The 19,273-nt window shown below is 46.2% G+C and overlaps 1 protein-coding gene across 2 annotated transcripts in view; it reads left to right on the top strand.

Moving 5' to 3' along the window:
* STOX2 (storkhead box 2) overlaps positions 1-19,024 on the top strand; it is a 138,349-nt gene extending 119,325 nt beyond the window's left edge. The window contains exons 3-5 of one of the 2 annotated variants that reach the window (XM_075556838.1): positions 4,704-6,969; positions 7,116-7,164; positions 12,514-12,653. In XM_075556838.1, the coding sequence (XP_075412953.1) occupies positions 4,704-6,969; positions 7,116-7,122 (2,273 nt within the window). In that variant the 3' untranslated portion in view covers positions 7,123-7,164; positions 12,514-12,653. Of the gene's footprint in view, positions 1-4,703; positions 6,970-7,115; positions 7,165-12,513 lie in introns of both variants that reach the window. The other variant, XM_075556837.1, reaches the window with a different exon arrangement.
* Positions 19,025-19,273: the final 249 nt, after the last annotated feature.

The raw sequence follows: 19,273 nt of genomic DNA, 5'->3' as shown, positions 1-19,273 counted from the left end.
AATCTATATTGTTTCCTAAGTTTTCTATTATCTCTTGGAAGGCTTTCATTCAGTAAAGGTTATAATACGGTTAAATTTTTGTTCCATAGGAATAGCTATTTTTATACATTAAACTTCATTTAAAGATTTCCTTTATTAGCAGCCATAATAAACCAGACAGCCAAGAATCTTGATAAGTGAACCTTACCATTTTTGGTAAAACTTCTTTCTGTTGCACTTTTGACTGATAGTATGTTCCTGTTTAAGATATAGCCCATTTCAAATATAGGCTATTATTTATCCTGAGGGAGCCCAGTGGTATAATGGGTCACACACTGGGCTGCTGGCATTAAGGTCAGCAGTTTGAAGCCGTCAGCCACTCCTCAAGAGAAAGATGAGGCTTTCTACTCCAGTAAAGATCCACGGTACCAGAAACCCACTGAGGCAGTTCTGCTCTGTCTTATAGGCTCTCTACAAGTCAGCATTGACTCAATGGCAGCGAGTTTGTTAGGTTGGTTGCTGTAGTATCTAACTCCAGTGAACACATTCACTGCACTACCTGTGGGAGTGCACCATCAGCTCAGAAGTTGTTGTTTTGTTTTTGTTAAGGTGCCATAAAGTCAGTTGGGGTGCATAGCGACCCTGGGCCCAACACAATGAAACACTGCCCCGTCCTGTGCCATCCTCCAAATTATTCCTTCACTCGAGCCCATTGTTATAGCCACTGTGTCAGTCCATCTCATTGAGGGCCTTCCTTGACGACTTCCAATTTTCCTAGATTCATACTCGGTACAGTCCAAGTTCTGATTATTAGTAGCATTGTTGCATCTGCTTCTTCTGATCTTGAGTCAAGCCCATCAGCAAATGACAATCCGAAGGCTCCCCTCCCACAGGCTTGAGTCCCTTCACATCACCATGGTCGATTCTACTGTGAGAAAGCAGCTCTTTCTCTGGTCACATTTCCAGTGCCTTCTGGCTCAAGAGACCCATCCTCCAGCACTGTCTCCGACAGTGTGCTGCTCCCACTCCTTCGGCCTCCCCCAGGAAACCTCTGACAGTGTTTCTGGGCTGTGCACAGGTCTCTAGGGACGCCGTCCATGGAGTGGGCAGTCCATTCCTTCCTCATAGTCTGTTTTCAGTCTGGAGGCTCCGCTGAAAACGGACAGACAACGGTGGCAGAAGTTGCACTCTGTGTGAATGGAGCCTTCTTCTCTGTACAGCAAATACGTTGGTAAGGCATAGATGCTTTTTCAAGTTCTCTTATGACCCTCATGCCTTGGCGGCATGGTGGTTCCTTGTTGGGCTACGATCCACAAAGTCCACAGTCAGAAACCACCCTTGGTGGCGGGAGAAAGATGGTGCTTTCTACTAGTGTCCAGGGTGACCTCCTGGGAAGCCCACAGGCCACTTCTACCCTGTCCTATAGGGTGACAGTGAGTCCGCAGCCACCTGATGGCAGTGAAGTTAATTTGGTGGGGGGAGGGGTCATTCTATGGCCCTCAAGAACGATGTGCTTGTAACCTGGACTCTGCCACTAATTTAATTGAAATTCATTTTTTATTTTATGATGAAAATAGGGTAAGATAAAAACATACTCGTGTGTGTATGTACTCTGCTAATCTTGAGATTATTTGTATATAAGCCCATGTATCATTATCACAAATAGAAGATTACTCCAGGAAGAAACCATGCAACTCTAAATTAAATAATTAGATTTCAGTAATACATTATCTATTCACCAGCACTACCAGTTACTGCTGAATTGTTCTAGCTGGAGGAGATTGCATGTGTATCAGACTGAAACTGTGCTCTGTAAGGTTTGCAGTGGCTGATTTTTTTTAAGAAGTAGACCACCAGGCTTTTATTCCAAGGCCCCTCTTGGTTGACGTGAACTCCCAACCTTTTGGTTAGTATTTGAGTACATTAACTGTTTATACAACCTGGGGGGGGGGGGCTTCATATTACTAAAAGCAGTATATATATATATATATTTTTTTTTTCCCCTTCAATCACTAAGGATACCTTTTGTAGGTACGTTACTTCGCATTTGGATTCTCTCTCCTAAAAATACCAGGTCATTTCTAATGCCTTCATATGCTATTAACAATCTATCCTAGTTTCAGGGGTAGTGGTGGTGGAGGGGGGCATGGGGGGGGTGGAGAGCCCCAGCTGTTACAGGTTGCTACACAGTGTGGTTTGAAGGTGATAGGGGTTTCCTAGGATGCTGACTCAAATTTGAAGAGACTTCATTGAGCTTTCGTTCTGTCTCGGGCACTGTACTAAACACATTAATCTGAAAACCTGTGATGGTCGGTACAAGTGTTATTCACTATTTGGTGACAGAGGCTCAGAGAATTTAGGACATTTCCCAAGACGATACCAGCTAATAGAGAAGGAACTAGGATTTGAATCTAGGTAGGCTGGCCCCTGGCTCTCGGTCACTCCACTGACATCACCATGTGAGGTTGAAACACAAAACTGTCACGTTGTGGGTCATACACAGTTGGCGATTAGGCGTGATTCAACCTGAACTATTTCCAAATTCTATCCTACCTATCAATCTTTCAAATTTATAACCCTCTATGTGCACTGTCCAAGAATGGAGAATAACCAAGAAATAAAGTAAATGCGGTAAAACTGGTAGAAATGTATTTTTTGTAAGGCAGTTAGGAATAAGCATGCACAGAAAACCATCTGAAACAGCATTGGCCATTGCACATGGGAGCACGTGTGATTTTCTTGTGAAGTTTCTATTCTATGAAATATGGTAGCTTTAGACTCAATAATCAGATCCCATCAGACTGTCTGATCGCTCACTAGTGTTTACAGCTCTGATTACAGATTAGAGAAACCAACCCCATCCGGTGGACTTGGGCCAAATTCGCACCTAGCCCTCACTCTTGCTGTATTCCTTGCAAAAGTGAAGAAGGTATCCTAGACAGCGTACTGGCTGGTCTTGATGTACTGTATAACATTTAGTCTATGTTTATTTTAATCTTAAAAATGAAGTATAAAAACTGAGGGTTTTTAAATCTAAAGGGCTATACTTATTGTCAGATTTGGTTTTCCATACTAAGATGGTCTTTATAGTATCTCTGTACGTTACTTTTACTGAGAAAGTCTTTTTCCATCAATTTCTACTCTACTTCAAGTCTTTTCCATTGTCCCTTTGCTGAAACGTATCCTCGTTAGTCCATTCAGTAAAAGTTAGTGTTCACAAGAGGGACGATTTAATGCCATCTGATTTAAGTCTCTTTTCCCTGGCTTTTAAAGGTTGTTCTGGTCTATAGATAGGAATAGGAGCCTGGTGACACTTGGAGTTAGGGGTTGGGCTGCTGGGAAAATGGCATTCAGGGTACCTCTGCCCTCCTGCAGCCCCACAAAGGAGGTGACGCCAACTCCACACCAGCTTTAGGTTGATTGTCCCAAGAGCGAGGCCAGGCATGCCTCTCACCTCCGTCTTTGACCTTCTTGTGACGTCAACTCTGCCTCCCACAACCCTCAGCCTCTCTGCTGGGCTGGATGAATCATGTCTGTGGCCATGCAGAACTCAGGATAGTCAGGATGGTCGGGCTTTGTAGGGAGGGTGAGAGGCTACAAAATGTCAAGGAGACCATTCTTTATCCCCAACTCCTCTTCTCTGTCACTCTGCGCGTCTCTCTTTGGTCTCTTAGCCTCTCAGCCACACGGTCCCTCGGCGTCAGCCTCAGCCTTATTCCAGGGACCGAGAAGCCCTCTGCTCTGCCTCCTGGTCTCAGCTCGGCTCCAGTGCTATGTCTCAGGATCTCTGGGCGGCTGCCTTTGCGCCTCTGAGGCCTCCCCTGCTTCAGACAGGGCTCTCTGATGATGGCTCTTCTTCCCTGATGGACACGGGATTCTTCCTCTTCCTGCTTCTGAGGTGGTCCCCTCATCCACCCAGTGGCATGGCAAGACTAACCAATCCTTTCCATCCATGGCTCGCACACTCTTCATTTCCTGCCCCAGCCCAGTCTTATGATGGCACATACAAGGATGTGGATTTTTTTTTTTAAAGCCTTACCAGGTCATTTTATTACACCACCACGGTGCTAACTGTAAAGCCAACCGTTGAAACCTGCCAGCTGTTTCCAGGGCAGCAAGAAGCCCCCATCAAGACAAGGATCTACCTGTGACCTCCTCCCTGGAGGACAGACAACAGAAAAGTGGGTGAAAGCAGTCATCGGACAGGGAAAGATATGACAAAATAATAATTTATAAATTATCAAGGATTGGTGAGGGAGTGAGGAGCGGGGAGGGAGGGGTAAAAATGAGGAGCTGGTGGACAGCAAATGTTTTGAGAATGATGAGGGCAATGAATATACAAATGTGCTTTACACAATTGATGTACATATGGATTGTCATAAGAGTTAGATGAGCCCCTAATAAAACTACTAAAAAATAAAGCCTTATAGCTACCCACCCACCCCACCCCCCCAAAAAAGAGTTGCAGTCTCGGAAACCTAATAGAGGCATCCGCTGAGTCCGAATCGACTCGATGGCAGGGGTTTGGTTTTCGGTTTTCCGCCGGTGATGAAAGACCGAGGGCTGTCAGAGAAAACCTGAGTTTGCGCTAAGCGCACCCTTGTCCCCCCCACATGGCCCTGTGGGAAGACTTTGCCGCTGGACGGAACCAGGACTCAGAAAGTCTGGCGCCAGCCGCTTGCTCCCCGTTCATTTTCATGAGTGTGTTTGTTTGTGCGTTTCAGGTGTTCCGACGCCGAGCCAAGAAATCCTCCGGCACACGCTGAACACGCTGGTGCGGGAGCGGAAGATCTACCCGACCCCTGATGGCTACTTCATCGTGACCCCCCAGACCTATTTCATAACGCCGTCCCTCATAAGAACTAACAGTAAATGGTACCACTTGGACGAGAGGATACCTGACAGGTCCCAGTGTACCTCTCCCCAACCCGGAACCATCACGCCCTCTGCCTCAGGCTGCGTCAGGGAAAGGACATTGCCCAGAAACCACTGCGACTCTTGCCATTGCTGCAGGGAAGACATGCATAGCATGCATGCATCGACTCTGCAGAGGAAGTCTGCCAAGGACTGCAAGGACCCTTACGGCCCCCCCTCCCTCTGCCAGGTGCCGCCCACTGAAAAGAGCAAAAGTACTGTAAATTTCTCTTATAAGACAGAAACTCTATCAAAGCCTAAAGACAGTGAAAAGCAGTCCAAAAAATTTGGCCTCAAGTTATTCCGGCTAAGTTTTAAGAAGGACAAGACCAAACAGCTGGCCAACTTCTCTGCCCAGTTTCCTCCGGAAGAGTGGCCCCTGAGAGACGAGGACACGCCGACGACGATCCCCAGGGAGGTGGAAATGGAGATCATTCGGCGTATTAACCCGGACCTGACCGTGGAAAACGTCATGAGGCACACGGCGCTGATGAAGAAACTCGAGGAAGAGAAAGCGCACAGGAGTAAAGCGGGGTCTTCTGCCCATCACAGCGGGCGGAGTAAAAAGAGTAGGACTCACCGCAAGTCCCACGGGAAGTCTCGGTCGCACAGCAAGACGCGCGTGTCTAAGGGCGACCCTTCGGATGGTTCCCATCTGGATATCCCCGGGGAGAGGGAGTATGACTTCTGCGACCCTCTGACCAGGGCGCCCAGGGAAGGCTGCTTCATCATTGAGCACAAAGGAGACAACTTCATCATGCACAGCAGCGCCAACGTGATCGAGTCCCATTTCCCCATGACGCCCGAATGGGACGTGTCTGGCGAGCTGGCCAAAAGGAGAACCGAGATGCCTTTTCCGGAACCTTCCCGGGGAAGCTCCCACTCGAAAGTGCACCGAAGCCACAGCCATACCCAGGACCGGCGGTCCAGGAATGAGAGATCCAGCAAAGCCAAGGAGCGGTCCCGGTCCATGGACAACTCCAAAGGGCCCCTGGGTGCTTCTTCCCTCGGGACCCCCGAAGACTTGGCTGAAGGCTGCAGCCAAGATGACCAAACGCCCAGCCAGTCCTACATCGACGACAGCACGCTGAGGCCCGCGCAGACTGCCAGCCACCCAAGGGCTCACCTTTCATCGGCGAGCTATAAAGAGGTGTGCATTCCCGAAATAGTCAGTGGCGGCAAGGACCCTTCCAGCACTTGTAGCCTTCTGGAGCCAGGGAAGGCACTAGAGAGTTTACCATCCTATGGCGACCTCAACTCCTGTCCTGCGAAAACGGCCACCGACGACTGTTTCCAGTGCAACACCTCGAGCGAGACAGTGCTCACGGCGCCGTCGCCTCTGGGGAAGAGTAAGGAGGACCACGACACCCTGACCCTGGCAGAAGGGGTGAAGAAGCTGCCTCTGTCCGACAGGCAGACCCCCCACTGCGCCAGGGAGCCGCTGGGGCACAAGGAGGAGTCCCCCAAGGGGCCGGGTGGGGGCCCAGCAGCCTCTGGCTCCGTGGCCGAAGGGATGGCCAACGGACGCGTCCTGCAGCACCACGGCGCGGAGCCCAGCAGCCTGGACAAGAGGAAAGAGATTTTCAGCAAGGACACCCTCTTCAAACCTCTTCACAGCACCCTGTCCGTCAACAGCTATCACAAGTCCAGCCTGTCCCTGCTCAAAGCTCACCCGAAGACACCCGCCGACCCACTGCCAGGCCGATGTGAGAAACTCGAGCCGTCCCTGGGGCCCTCGGCCGCCCAGCCCATGCCCGCTTCCCAGCGCCAGCAGGAGTCGGGGGGCAACCTGGAGGCCTCCTTCGACTATTACAACGTCTCTGATGACGACGACTCGGAGGGAGGGGCCAACAAAGCCGCGGAGGAGGAGAAGAATCGAGACGACGTCGGCACCATGCAGTGGCTCCTGGAGCGGGAGAAGGAACGGGACTTGCAGAGGAAGTTTGAGAAGAACCTCACCCTCCTGGCCCCGAAAGAGGCCGACGGCAGCAGCAACCAGAGAGCCACCCACTCGGCGCGGCTCGACAGCATGGACAGCAGCAGCATCACTGTGGACAGCGGGTTCAACTCCCCACGGTAGGGACGGGGCTCCGCCCACGCGCACGCGCACACGCGCACGCACACGGGGGCCTGGGTTTCGCACGGCCCCTCGGTCACAGTCTTGAGGGCCACGCATTGGGTGAGCGACGTTGCTAACGGCCTGTTTCTGACTTCTTTTTCAGGAATTGAGAGAAATGTTTCTGCAGCTGTAGAGATCACCAATCTGGACTGGTGGGTTGGCTCCCTCCCTCACCCCCCATCAGCCTGGTCTAGGTAGCTGAGCACGCTCATGGTGGCCGTGGTTTTCAGACATTCCGAGAGAGTGACTTTGTCGAGCCGAGGGAGTGGCCAGAGGAGGAGAGGGAGTGGTCACTGACTGTCCCTAGGAGCGCGGGGTCCCTCTAGCCAGAGTAGATGATCGGATCTCCGCCCCTTTCCGGAAGACCGGAAGCTTGTTGCCATTTGAATCTCTGCTTTCTGTGCAGCGCTCCTCCTTGCACACCTTCCTCTCACTGCTTGCCTGTTGCCAGTGCCAAGGAAACCTTGTTCCCGACCCAGAAGGCTGGGGGGCCGTGCCTGATTAGAGCAAAGCCCGGACCAGCACTTCCTGTTAGCCTCCTCCAGAATCGATGCAGTCCACCTAAGCCCTCAGATAACTCCCCTTCTCTTCCGTGCAGCACGAACAAAGCCTGTCACCTCATCGGCAACACCTCAAGAGTAGAACTGTGCTCTGTCGGGGTTTGGATGGCTGATGCGTGGGAAGTAGATAGCCAGGCATTTCTTCCAAGGCACTTCTGGCTGGATCTGAACCTCCAGTCTTTCGGTGAGAGATTAAAAAGTCCAGATATCTACAAACATATCCTGGCCGTTTGCACTAGCCAGGATCCCTTTTCTTCCGGCAGTGGTCATTCAGCCAGGAGTGGGCAGGCGAGAGTATGTAATGCCAAATGTCAATGCCCAGTGCCTAGAAGTTTGTCTGGGGCTGAGGAAGCAAATGAGAATCTATACAGCTTCCTCTTTCCACTTTAACTCTTTCTTCCCCTCAGAGCAACTTGGGGGCCCATTCTCCTTCTGAGCAATTCTACTCCAGATTGGTGACTCTGGGATGCAGAAATAACGATTCATATTTTTCTTCAGCTGTGATTCCCAAGACTTCATAGTCCTAATTTTTACAGCTACGCAGAATCACGCATTTGATATTTTTTATGATTAGGAGCTGGAATGAATTCTGTTGGGATCATCATACTACATCTCTGAATACCTGTGGAACAGATCATCGAAAGTCCGGATCGGAACTCCTTAATCTGTTCAGTATGACCCATTGCCAGTGAGTCCATTCGGACTCCTCGTGGCCCTGGAAGACAGAGTAGAACTGTCCCACAAGGGGCTGTAGTCTGTAAGGCGGTAGACGGCCATATCATTCTCCCACGGAGTGATTGGTGGGTCCGAACCACCAGCCTTCTGGTAGCAGCTGAGTGCTAAACCATTCCACTTCCAGGGCTCCTATTTATTGTCCAGTATTATGCCTTTGTTATTGGAGACCTGCTTTTGATTAGTATTACTATATTTGGCCATGTTCCCTCTTTGCCCATTAATGCTTGTGTGGAAGTGTAATGTCCCAAGCAGACCAGAGAGACGGTCCTCTGAGAGACCAGGAGGTCCAGTCTGCTCGGCCCACCCCGGAACCGCCTGAGGAGACCTCGGGGAACCATGGCACTCAGCCGAGAGCCACCAAACCACAAATGACTTTCTAAGAAATCATTTTCAGCCAAGTAGAATTTAAATCCTAGATCAAATCTTGATTTATGCTCTATGTCTTTCCCTTTCTCTTTTCCTGTGCTAATTTTTTATTCCTCTTGAACTCCGTGGAGTGGATGCGCACACTTGAATGTAACCATACATGGTTATATTTCGGAACCATCACTGCTGATGACACATTGTGTTTCTTTGCCTGCACCCCCATGCTCTTGTTTCTGATTAAGCACATTCTACCTGCCTAATGCTTTTCTCACCATTCTAAACCCTTCTGGCTCTCTGGATTTTCACAGAGGAAAAGGTGAAGTATGCCAGAAATTGTTGCTAAGATATTGGGAGTGGTCTAATAGGTTCTAACTAAATAATCTACCCACCCCATAGTATTGATGTTTAAATTTTTATATTAAATATAAATGTTTGTATTAAATATAACATTTTATATTTAATATAAATTTAATATTTAATGTTGATATTTTTATTTCTTAACCATGTACTCGACATTACATGGCTTGGTAAAAAGTAAAGATCTTTCTAAAGTGATAGCCTTTACACAATAGCAATACCTCTGCTTCCTTCTAGTAGATGGAGCATTTTCCTACAGAAATCCTATAGATGCCCATGCGTTTTATATAGTCCGATAGTCTGCAGGACAAAAGCTCATTTAACCCCCTTCTCATTGTGGTGTCTGTCCTAAGGTTAGGAGACAAGCTTCTTTTCTGTACCCCTCCATAAATGAATGAGGTTACCTTTGTCATAGAGAATGGTTTACAAATGAGGGGGAGGGGCCTTTAAGTTGCAGGAAGTTGTACTCAAAAGCATGAAGAGGGTTTTAACCAAATAGAATTATTGTTGCTGTGAGACACAAGAATCTTAAGGGGGCTGTTTATTCTGATCTTTCAGTAAATATTCACTGAGCAATTAACTCACCCAAAACAAAGACCCCAATAATAATATTAAAGATCCCACTCTCAAAGATTTCAGTGCTGGCTCAGAAGCCAGGTTCACCCAAGTGTACAAAATTCTATAGCCCCTGGGTAGAAGACTAAAGGATATTGAGACAGAAAAAGCTAGGAACTTGAACTATTCTATAAGATCTAGTGTTTAGAGGAGAATTAATATAATCTTGACCTAGAAAGCTTGCATTCTAAACCTGAGGCTAACCCTGCATTGATAAACACCACCTGAAAGTCAGAGAACCCCGGGCGCCATGGCTGCGTCTGCTTACTGGGTTTCACTGCGTGCCAGGGAAGTGTGCTGCCCTAGGAAACGTGTGCGGGTAGAAGGTTGAACAGGGCAGCTACTGGCCCAGTCCTTCTAGCAGTAATGTCCTAAACTCATGGGATCGCTTTGAAAACATAAAGCAGCCACTTTTAAAATTAAGAAGTCCTTCTACCGCCCACATTCCCAGCACGACCACTCTTTCATCGTGGTGCGCAGAGTTGTCGTGTTTCATCGCTATTCAAGCAGTCTGTGTCCCCTGAGAAAGTGGAGGTTTGTGCATCTGCACCACTGCTCGTGGGATTGCGTGGTCCAGGGTGGCCCCAAGCGCCTTACAGCACAGAGAGCGCCCAAGTGAGATGACCTCTCGCCTTACAAGGGTGTTTCAGGAAGTCCACAGGAAAGTGGAATTAAGAGATCGGTTAATTTTTCTACGAGCTTTCGAAAGCTCCCTCATTCTTACGTGTTTGCAGCGTGTGGCCTGACACATACTAATTCTGTACCTCAGAAGCTGGTTGGAAAGTCGTAGCTCTGGACTTTAAAATGCATTTTCCCATAGAAAAGAAGTTTTCTAGTCTCCCTAGGTAATTTACAGTGGTGCCTCCATTCACGGTGTGCCAAATGTACGGGAGAAATAATCTGCAGTCTTCTAGTCTTTGTAAAATGCCACTGCTTCACCTCTGCTCATTTGTTCTCCGCCATCACCCTGTGCTCAGGTAGATAAAAATCGAAATCACCCCCATTTCAAAGATGAGAAACTCAAGTTTTGTAAAACCATGATGAAGAATGTGTCATAAAATCTTACTGCCCCCCCCCCTTAACCTGATCCCATGCCCCAGTTGTAGCCTGGCAAGCTGCTGGTGACGGTTCGTGGTGAGCCAGGTAAGTAGTTCACCCTGGCAGCTTTCATCGTTTCTGTGAGGAAGTGTGGTTCTGTCCTTTGGTGTACCATATTTAACAGATGCAACACGCAGGAACTGGATGGATCTCTGTAACTGAGGGACGTATTCCGGAAGCTACCCTTTAGGTAGTCAGTGAACAACCTCTGTTTCCAACACTCAGTCTTGAAGCAAGCTCAGGTCCAATGGTGTTAGGATGAAACGGCCTCCAGGGCAGGTCTGCTCAAGGTATCAACTTAAGACAGGAAGGAAGGGGAGGACGTGATCTTGCCTTCACTGAAGTAGTTTGACCTATTACCTTACTTGAGCAGGTTTAACTTGGTGATGGGAGCAACTTTCACAGGTTATTATATAATCCCTAAAGCTTCCTCACTACTATCAGATAGCCAATGATAACTCAGCGACCCTAAAAGGCTGAGTAGAACTGCCCCTGAGAGTTTCTGAGATTGTAGATATTTATGGGAATAGAAAACTCCGCCTTTCGCCCGTGGAGTGGGTGGTGGTTTCTAGCTGCCAACCTCGGGGCCCACAGCCCAGCGCACAACCATTATGCCACCAGGGCTGCCTAGTAAGGCGGCTACCTCGGGCATGGTTATGGCTTCTTCCATCAGTGTACACTGTTAAATTCCTTCTTACCATCCCAGGGACCTTAAACACAGTTTATTCGGCTTCCCCAATCGGACCAGGTAATCTTTGGTCCTCTCCATTTGAAATGTTGCATGCTTTAAATAGCTTAGAACAACAGAGTAAATGTAAATATTTCTAACTTAGAACAATTTTGATAATAAGGCTTTGAAATCCTGCCTACTTCGCAAGACTCCTTTAAGAAAACAATTTCTGTCAAAGAGGGGGAAATGAGCACAGCATCACAGATGAATGGGGGAGTGTGAGAGGTTCTTTATCTGCTACAATGTGTTAGAATGGAAACAAGAGGACGAAGTGTTTCCAATGCTGTCTGCCAGAGTGGCAGATTATGTGATGGCATGGCTTTCTTGAAGTCCACCAGGGTTAAAAGCCAGTAATCTAGATTTCGAGGAGCCCTGGTGGCCTAGTGGTTACGTGTTAGGCTGTGATCAGGAAGGACAGCAGTTCAAAACCACCAGTCAGCTCCACAGGAGAAAGCTGGGACTTGGTACTGCCTTCAAGCGTTACAGTCTAGGAACTCCACAGGGACAGTGCTGCTCTGTCCTGTAATGTCAAGTGTGAGGTGGAATTGCCCCGATGGCAGTGAGTTTGGTTTGGGCTTTTTGAGGATAGGGAGGGCAATCACTGGAGTGAATTACTGACTTGAGTCAGACGTAGTTCTGCTGATTAAGTTCCGGGCTAACGTGAAGCCTAACAGCTTATCTGTGCATTCGATCATTCATTTCTAAAAACTAACATGACGTGACAGCTCTCTGTCACAAAAATGTATGTAGTTGCTTCCAGGGGCATAAGAGGCGGGGGAGGGGAGGCATTTCCAAGTGCAGCTTAGCTGCATATCAACCCGTGTTTCATGCAAGTGTGCTGCTGATCGGAACGTGTCTTGGGAAAGCTTCTGGAGCCCACTTGGAGGAACATATGTGAATAATCAAGTGGAGATAGCATATTGATATGGCATTATGAACCAACAGAGGAAACCCATTAACTACACCCTTGGCTCTTCCTCTGGGGCTCCATCTATAATTATTTATGTTCAAAACCAAACCAAACCTTTTTACTCTTTTAGCACTCGAGAAAGTCTGGCTTCCAACACTTCCAGCATTGTTGAAAGTAACCGAAGGCAGAACCCCGCTTTGAGTCCCGCCCACGGTGGAGCCGGCCCCGCCTTCAGCTTCCGCGCCAGTACCGACCCGCCCACAAACGACGCGGAGAAGTTACCGAAACCTTCCAGCTGCTTGCAAGCTTCTGTTACTAGTGTGTGATGGTCATCCTGCCGTGGGATACAGCAACGTTTACGGCACTGGGACTGATGTTTACATCTTTGGAAAGACAAGCATCTCAACCACAGTTTTTGTGTTTACTTAAACTGTGCTGCTAAGTAGGCTAGGGCAAAACAGAACAACACACACACACACAGAAATCTTTATTTCAGAGTATTGCTTTTCACATTGATGGCTCTTTAGCAACAGAATAGCAGTAGGGGTGATATGTATACTTTGCTTCACTAATTGTAACTGAGCACACATAGAAAAGTCTAGACACTGTAAGTGTAATATGCATTTTCAATGTCATGCCGTTGCCAATTCCATTTTAAAATGCCACAGATGCGTGTTGCTCCCAGTCTGCGGTTAGATGGTGCCACAGAACTGATCCTTGACACTTCCCAAAGCAAAACTAAACAAAAAACCTAAGTAAGCCACCACAAAATGTAAGGGTCCACCTTGAGGAAAACCAATGCCAAACCAGAAGGGACCCCAGCCCTTTGGTGTGAATCGTTTCTGCCCCGGCATTCTCACTGAGTCGTTGAGCCCGTGGAGATGTGCAGGAGGGGTTGTGATTGAAATCCTGGGAGTGTTTGTTCTTGGGGTTTTGTGTTCAAGTGCAACAGATGCTTGTCTGATTTTTAACCTTCCATGATCACAAACAGGAATATAGGCCTTTGACTCTGAAGTGGACAAAGGAAGGAAGGAAGGGAGGAAGGGAATTCCCAAGTGGACTGACTGGGTCACAGTCCCAAGTGATAGAAGCGGTAATGTGAACTTTGAAAAGGTATTAATCAAATATTTAAGGAAGATCATTTCCTCCTTGTGAAACCGAGGACCCTGTCGTACTATACAGACACAATAATTAGTTTGTTTAAAAAGAAAATTGTTCTTTGTGATACAAATGAAGAGTAGGGCCTGAGGACGTTATTCTTTCTAATGGAAGGATATAAATCTATTTTATGTAGTTTTAAATAGAATGCCTAAATTAGGCTGTGGGAGATGATTTTTAGTGGTTATAGGAAAGAGCAAATTTAGGGAGAGTTGAGCGGCAGGCCTTTTATTCCTGGGAAGATATCTATAGAGAAAAGTTTAAAATAATTTTTGATTAGAAATATACATATGCCCATGTAATTAACAACAGAATGTGCTCATTCTGCGAATGTGGTATAGTCATAATTTGTATTCCCCTGAAATTTATTATGGTAACAATTATGCATACATGAACTATGCCAGAGTAATGTTTACAGATACTTTGTAACAATTTCAAGAGGCAGTTTTAGGCAGAGGTATTATTAGCTGAACTTATTTCAAGATGGTTTGGTAACATTTTTAGTTTGGTTTACAATATCATGTTGGATATAAAAACGACTCTCAGCAGTTAAAGCATACAAATAATCAATTTCCAACCTTTAGGGCAGAGATATTTCAAAATCCCTGTTTTGTTTTATGAGGGTAATTGAATAAATCTGATAGGAATGAAAAGGTTCTTTTTTTTTTGCAAATGGGTTACATATGACACCAGTGAATTGTCTGACATAAGGTGATTTTTGTTTGCTTTTCTTTCTCTTTTTTTAATCACGAGAACATTTGCAGTCATATAGCAGAACATATGTAACAGAATAAATATAAAATAAGTAATTGGCGAACTATTTGTGAAACACTTCCCCTTCAGTATTACAGAATTACTACAACTCAGTGTCAGATGCAATCACAGGATGAAGTCAGAGATCTTTTTGGTTTTTTAAATGGGATGCGCCCTCATGCTTTTGCAGATATTTGGAAGTTGCCCACAGTCAAACTGGAACACCCCCCCCCACAAAGTTTAGCATATCTGCTGTGTGTGTGTGTGTGCACGCGCGCATGTGTGTGTGCTTGCCGCAAATGTAAGCACATTCCCTAGTAAACTCCCACACTCGTTAACTGTAGAAGGGAAGCAGGTTCCAGTCTCCTGCCGTCTTTTCTCCAAGGCAGTCCTGGAATGCTCGAAGATGCCTTGTGTGTCTCATTGCTTGAACATGTCCAGAAAGAATGATAGCTAGTACACCTCCTAGACTCCAGAATCTCTTTCTCTGGGGAGTTGTATACCGTACGGTTACTACATGTTTTTTCTGCCCAGATTCTTTTTTTTTTTTTTTTTGCAAAAGCCTGCTCTCTAGTTTTTATCATACTGTCAGTTCATAAATAGTAGAACCATTGACACAATACATCAGCCTCTTGTTGAACCTCTGGAAGTCGCCATGGTAATAATAAAACTCTGTGTGAACAGGAAAGGAAAGCGTTACCCCTAAGAGAAGCTTTAAAATAGAAATATATCAATATTTCAGAAGAAATAGGTTTACAGAAGATGCTATTCAAAACAAATGGGTACACACTTTGCCTGACATGCTAGAGTACTTGATTTTGTTTTTGCTTTCTTTTCCAAAGAAAAAGTCTCCCCTGGACCAGCAGCCGCTGGCACAGAGGGGATGGGCTTTAAAGAGGATACAATGTAAGCAGACATTTCATGTAGAAACATTCTGGTCTGAATCTAATTGGGGATTTTTGAATAGGGGTGGTGAGGTGGCAGGAAATGCATTGTAAATGTAATCCAGGCTGGTCGGACCCCACTGATCAATCAATCCATGCCGCCCGCTTCCAGAGTTCCCTAACACCCACCTCCTCCCGGGAAATGATGGCTTTGTGTGAACTGGGCTGCTTATCTTGTGTGTATTTGCTTAGAGTTTATCCACAGAAAGGTTTACAAAACTGAATTGGGTTGAATTTCTGCATAGTGTTCAACTTTCAAGGGTCAACACATCTGTCGGCATTTTGCACACTTATGTATTATTATAATACAGCATATTACTTTATGGTAATTTTTATTTTTACATATAACTACCTCCATAAATTTAACAAAATGGCAGCAATGCGTTAAAGTGTATTGTTAAAGAAAAGCAAAGTGTGAAAACTTGCTTCCACCTTCGGCCATGGTGTTGTGTGTGCTTGTGAGATTGCGGTGTGGTCTCGTGATTTTTTTTCATGGCTACGGTTTGCTTTGGCGCCATCATTAGGCTTTCAGATGTAACCGTCTCTCCTCCCTACCCCACGAAAGCGTGCTTGATTTTGTTCCGAATGAATGAAAGGAAGTTTAAAAGTCTGGTCTCCCACCCACCCCACCATGCCAGCTAGGAGATCTCACCGGCAGAGTCAGCTGGTAAACATAGAGCTTAGTAAGCCATTTGCTCCTATAAAAATCTGGAGTGAATTCTAGTTTCCCGGTAGCAGGAGACGCACAAGACCTTCGGGACTGCCAACTTTGAAGCACTTTGGGCCTCTCTGCCTTTGAATGCAACCACATGGAGCCCCGAGTCCACTTTAATTAAAGAAGCTGTGCCGTGTACTCCACACCTCTGTTAAATACTGACAATTCCACTTTACATAGTTTGCGCATCTCAGGGGACCTTAATGAGCATACGGAAAGGGGGGTGGGTGGGGCTTGACACAAACAGAACAAACCGATGGAAGAGCTAGAAAGGGGCAGGCTGAGCAAAACTGACTGCTTCTCTGATGTTGCGAAGCTCAAGTTCAGGAAGCAGAAATTGGAAGTTGATCTGGAGTAACAATGATCTGAACAGCAGCTGTTACCAAATCTCTCTCTCTCTCTCTCTCTCTCTCTCTCTCTCTCTCTCTCTCTTTTCTTTCTTTCTTTTTTTTTCATCACCCAACCAGCATTTCTGAAATGTAAATTGAAGTGAAATTGCAGCTACCACAGGGAGAAGGAACCTGTTCATTGACAACGGAAGCACGCCTTGTTTCTTTGTAAGGTCTGCACAGCTTTGTATAAATTCTACCTGGGTAAACCACTTATCACCACAAAGTGTACTTGAAAATAAAGTTTTTAACTTAAATTATAGGCATATCACTTATAGTACAATAGTGATCTTTTTTTTTTTTTAAGAAAAAAGCCTCACCATTTAGAACATGGTCAACAGCCACCGACAATGACATTTGCACGGTGTGTTTGGGGTCTCCTAGTGCATCCACGGCACTCAGATTCACAGTGAACAAAGCAGGTCATATTGGTCATGCCCATAATTGAGTTGAAGAATCAGAAGCGTGACTTACGATTACCCAGAAACACAGTGGCAGCTATTGATGATCTATTTTCTATCTGTTGGATAGACCATCATGACAAATCACTAAATACAATGCTATTTTTCTGATGTGTGCTAATAAAGTCAAAGAACAAAATACCTTTGTCCATCTTCATTCAGACATTGCAGGGTGTTTGCCCTTTGGCACCTCGGTGATACCTTATCACTGGTATCAGATGATGACATGGGAGATGCACACAGGCACCCAGAGGCCATTGCAGGCAGAGGTCGATCTACACACACACCCTTGTTTACAGTTTCTTATTGGGCTGCTCCAATTCCTGTGCTAAAATACCATCTTTCAGGAACATGACTGCTCCTGGCAGTGGAAGGTGCTGAAACAGAGATTTTAATTAAAAACTTTATCAAGTACTCTTGGCCGTGCTCCTTGGCCTAACAGAAATTCAGCATGCTCCCCAAGCCCTCCTTTGGAGGACCTGGATTTCCCAGCGCGCTGATCTAGTTTCTCAAGTGTTTTTCTCAAGTTAGGAGATCTGAAATTCTTGGGGTAACCTACAGCTACCATAGGCCAGCCATACAGCCAGCTAGCAGTGGGTCGCACCACCCAAGATTCACCCAGACGTGCTTCCTGCCTCTCCCTTCTCTCCCATTGCCAAAGGCAACCAGTCCTCTCCTGTTAGTGACGCTTGTGTACATGGTTTGGGCTTGAGGAAGCTAGAACACAGCAAAAAGGAAGCCAAAAGCCGTGGAAAACCTTACCTTCCTTTGAATTCGTGAAATATGGGCAGGGAGGAGATCACCGTTCCTCTTGTCTCTGCCAAGCATGAACAGAAAGACAAGTCAGCTGTCTGAGCAAAGGATGCAGTCACTGTTTCCCCCATGGGTTTTGGTCTAGGAGGCAGGGGCAGGTCCATCGCGTCCTATAGTGTCCCTCTGAGTCGGGCTCGCCTTGATGGCAGTGAGTCTGGAAATTTCAATTCTTTGGTTATCTATTTACATGTATAAATTCACTCTTAAATTTCCTGCCGGTGTTGGCACAGCCGCCCAGTGTCTCCCTGATTAGGTTGGTCTCTGCAACGGCCCAGAGAGAAATTCTGCCCCGGTTGGCCCTCTAATATATCACCGATTTAACAATTGCGCTATGATTTGCACGGTTCAGAATTCCGGGAGGTGCGAAAGGGACTGAACCTTCTTATGACTGTATATTTATCAGTTATAGGGCTTTCATTGCAAATGATTGGCTTCAGATGTGAACGCCCACAGCACCAGGCCAACAGAGGGAGGCGGTGTTTGCCCTGTGAGGCTGCAATGATTCTGGAAGCAGGTGTGAAGCTAGAAGCTTGACCAGGTCATGTACTGCTGCCTAGCTCCCTGTCCAAAGGCTGACCTTGGCACCCCGACCCCTTGCTCCCACCAAAAAGAGGCGCCAGATCTGAGAGCCCCTCCTCTACACAGCCTCTGCAGCTACAGGAAATGCACCTGGAAGTCCACTCTCAGCAGCCCCTCGCCTTCCTTTCCTTAGAGCTCCTTCCCCTTCCCCTCCTCCTCCTGCCTCTTTCCCCACCGAGATGCGGCTACACCGGCATGCATTCCCACAGCAGAAGGGCAGAATCCTGTGCAGTATTGTGCACACAGGCTGGGTCAGGAATAGAGCCACCCTAACGTCACCTTCATGTAAGTATTGACCGCTACAAACTTGGGTCCTTAGAGCAGTGGACACATATACTACTTTCCAGAAGAGAATGAAACGTAAACATTACACGTAAAGGGGTCCTAATTCTGCAGGTACCGTTCTCTGAATGACTGAATGTGACAATTGCATTAGGGTAGATGGATTAAGACGTGCAAGTGGGATTTACTGTATGTTAGAAAGGAGTTTTGCAGCCAAGACTGCCTTGAATAAAATGTGTTTGCACTGAAAAAAAAATTAAATTACTTGGTCTCTGGTTGCTGTAAAGGTCATCCAAGATGGATGTTCTGTTTATATTGTATAGTATTTCATATGAAATAATTACAGTTCATGAGATGTCTTCCCTAATGTTACTGATTTATAACAGCACATTTGTAACATGGTTTTTATCGTGTCAGTGTACCATATTGTAAATGATGATTACTTGTCATGCTTAGTATAATAACTTAAAAGGAAAAAAAGGACAGGGATTTTTGTAAGTCTATATTTGAAAGTCCCTCCATATGGTAATATTGTGTTCATCTTGTTTATGTAGTGTTGTGTGAAATATCCATTTTGGATTGTGTTACTTTTTAAGATATTAAATAACATTTGGTTATATGTCTAAGTGGATTTTCTTTTGATGCTTGAGAGAAAACATTTTAGAACAAAATCAATTTATTTCTCTCTCCAATGTATATAACTATCCCAACAAATTTTTGTTGCAAATTATTAGAGTTCATCAGTTTTATAAAGAAAACAATAAAAATGCTACATATTTTCTAAGAAGGTTGAAAA

Source organism: Tenrec ecaudatus, chromosome 8 (assembly GCF_050624435.1).
Source record: "Tenrec ecaudatus isolate mTenEca1 chromosome 8, mTenEca1.hap1, whole genome shotgun sequence".
NCBI lineage: Eukaryota > Metazoa > Chordata > Mammalia > Afrosoricida > Tenrecidae > Tenrec > Tenrec ecaudatus.
The sequence above is the reverse complement of the archived record's forward strand: the minus strand, read 5'-3'. Positions and strand labels throughout refer to the sequence as shown.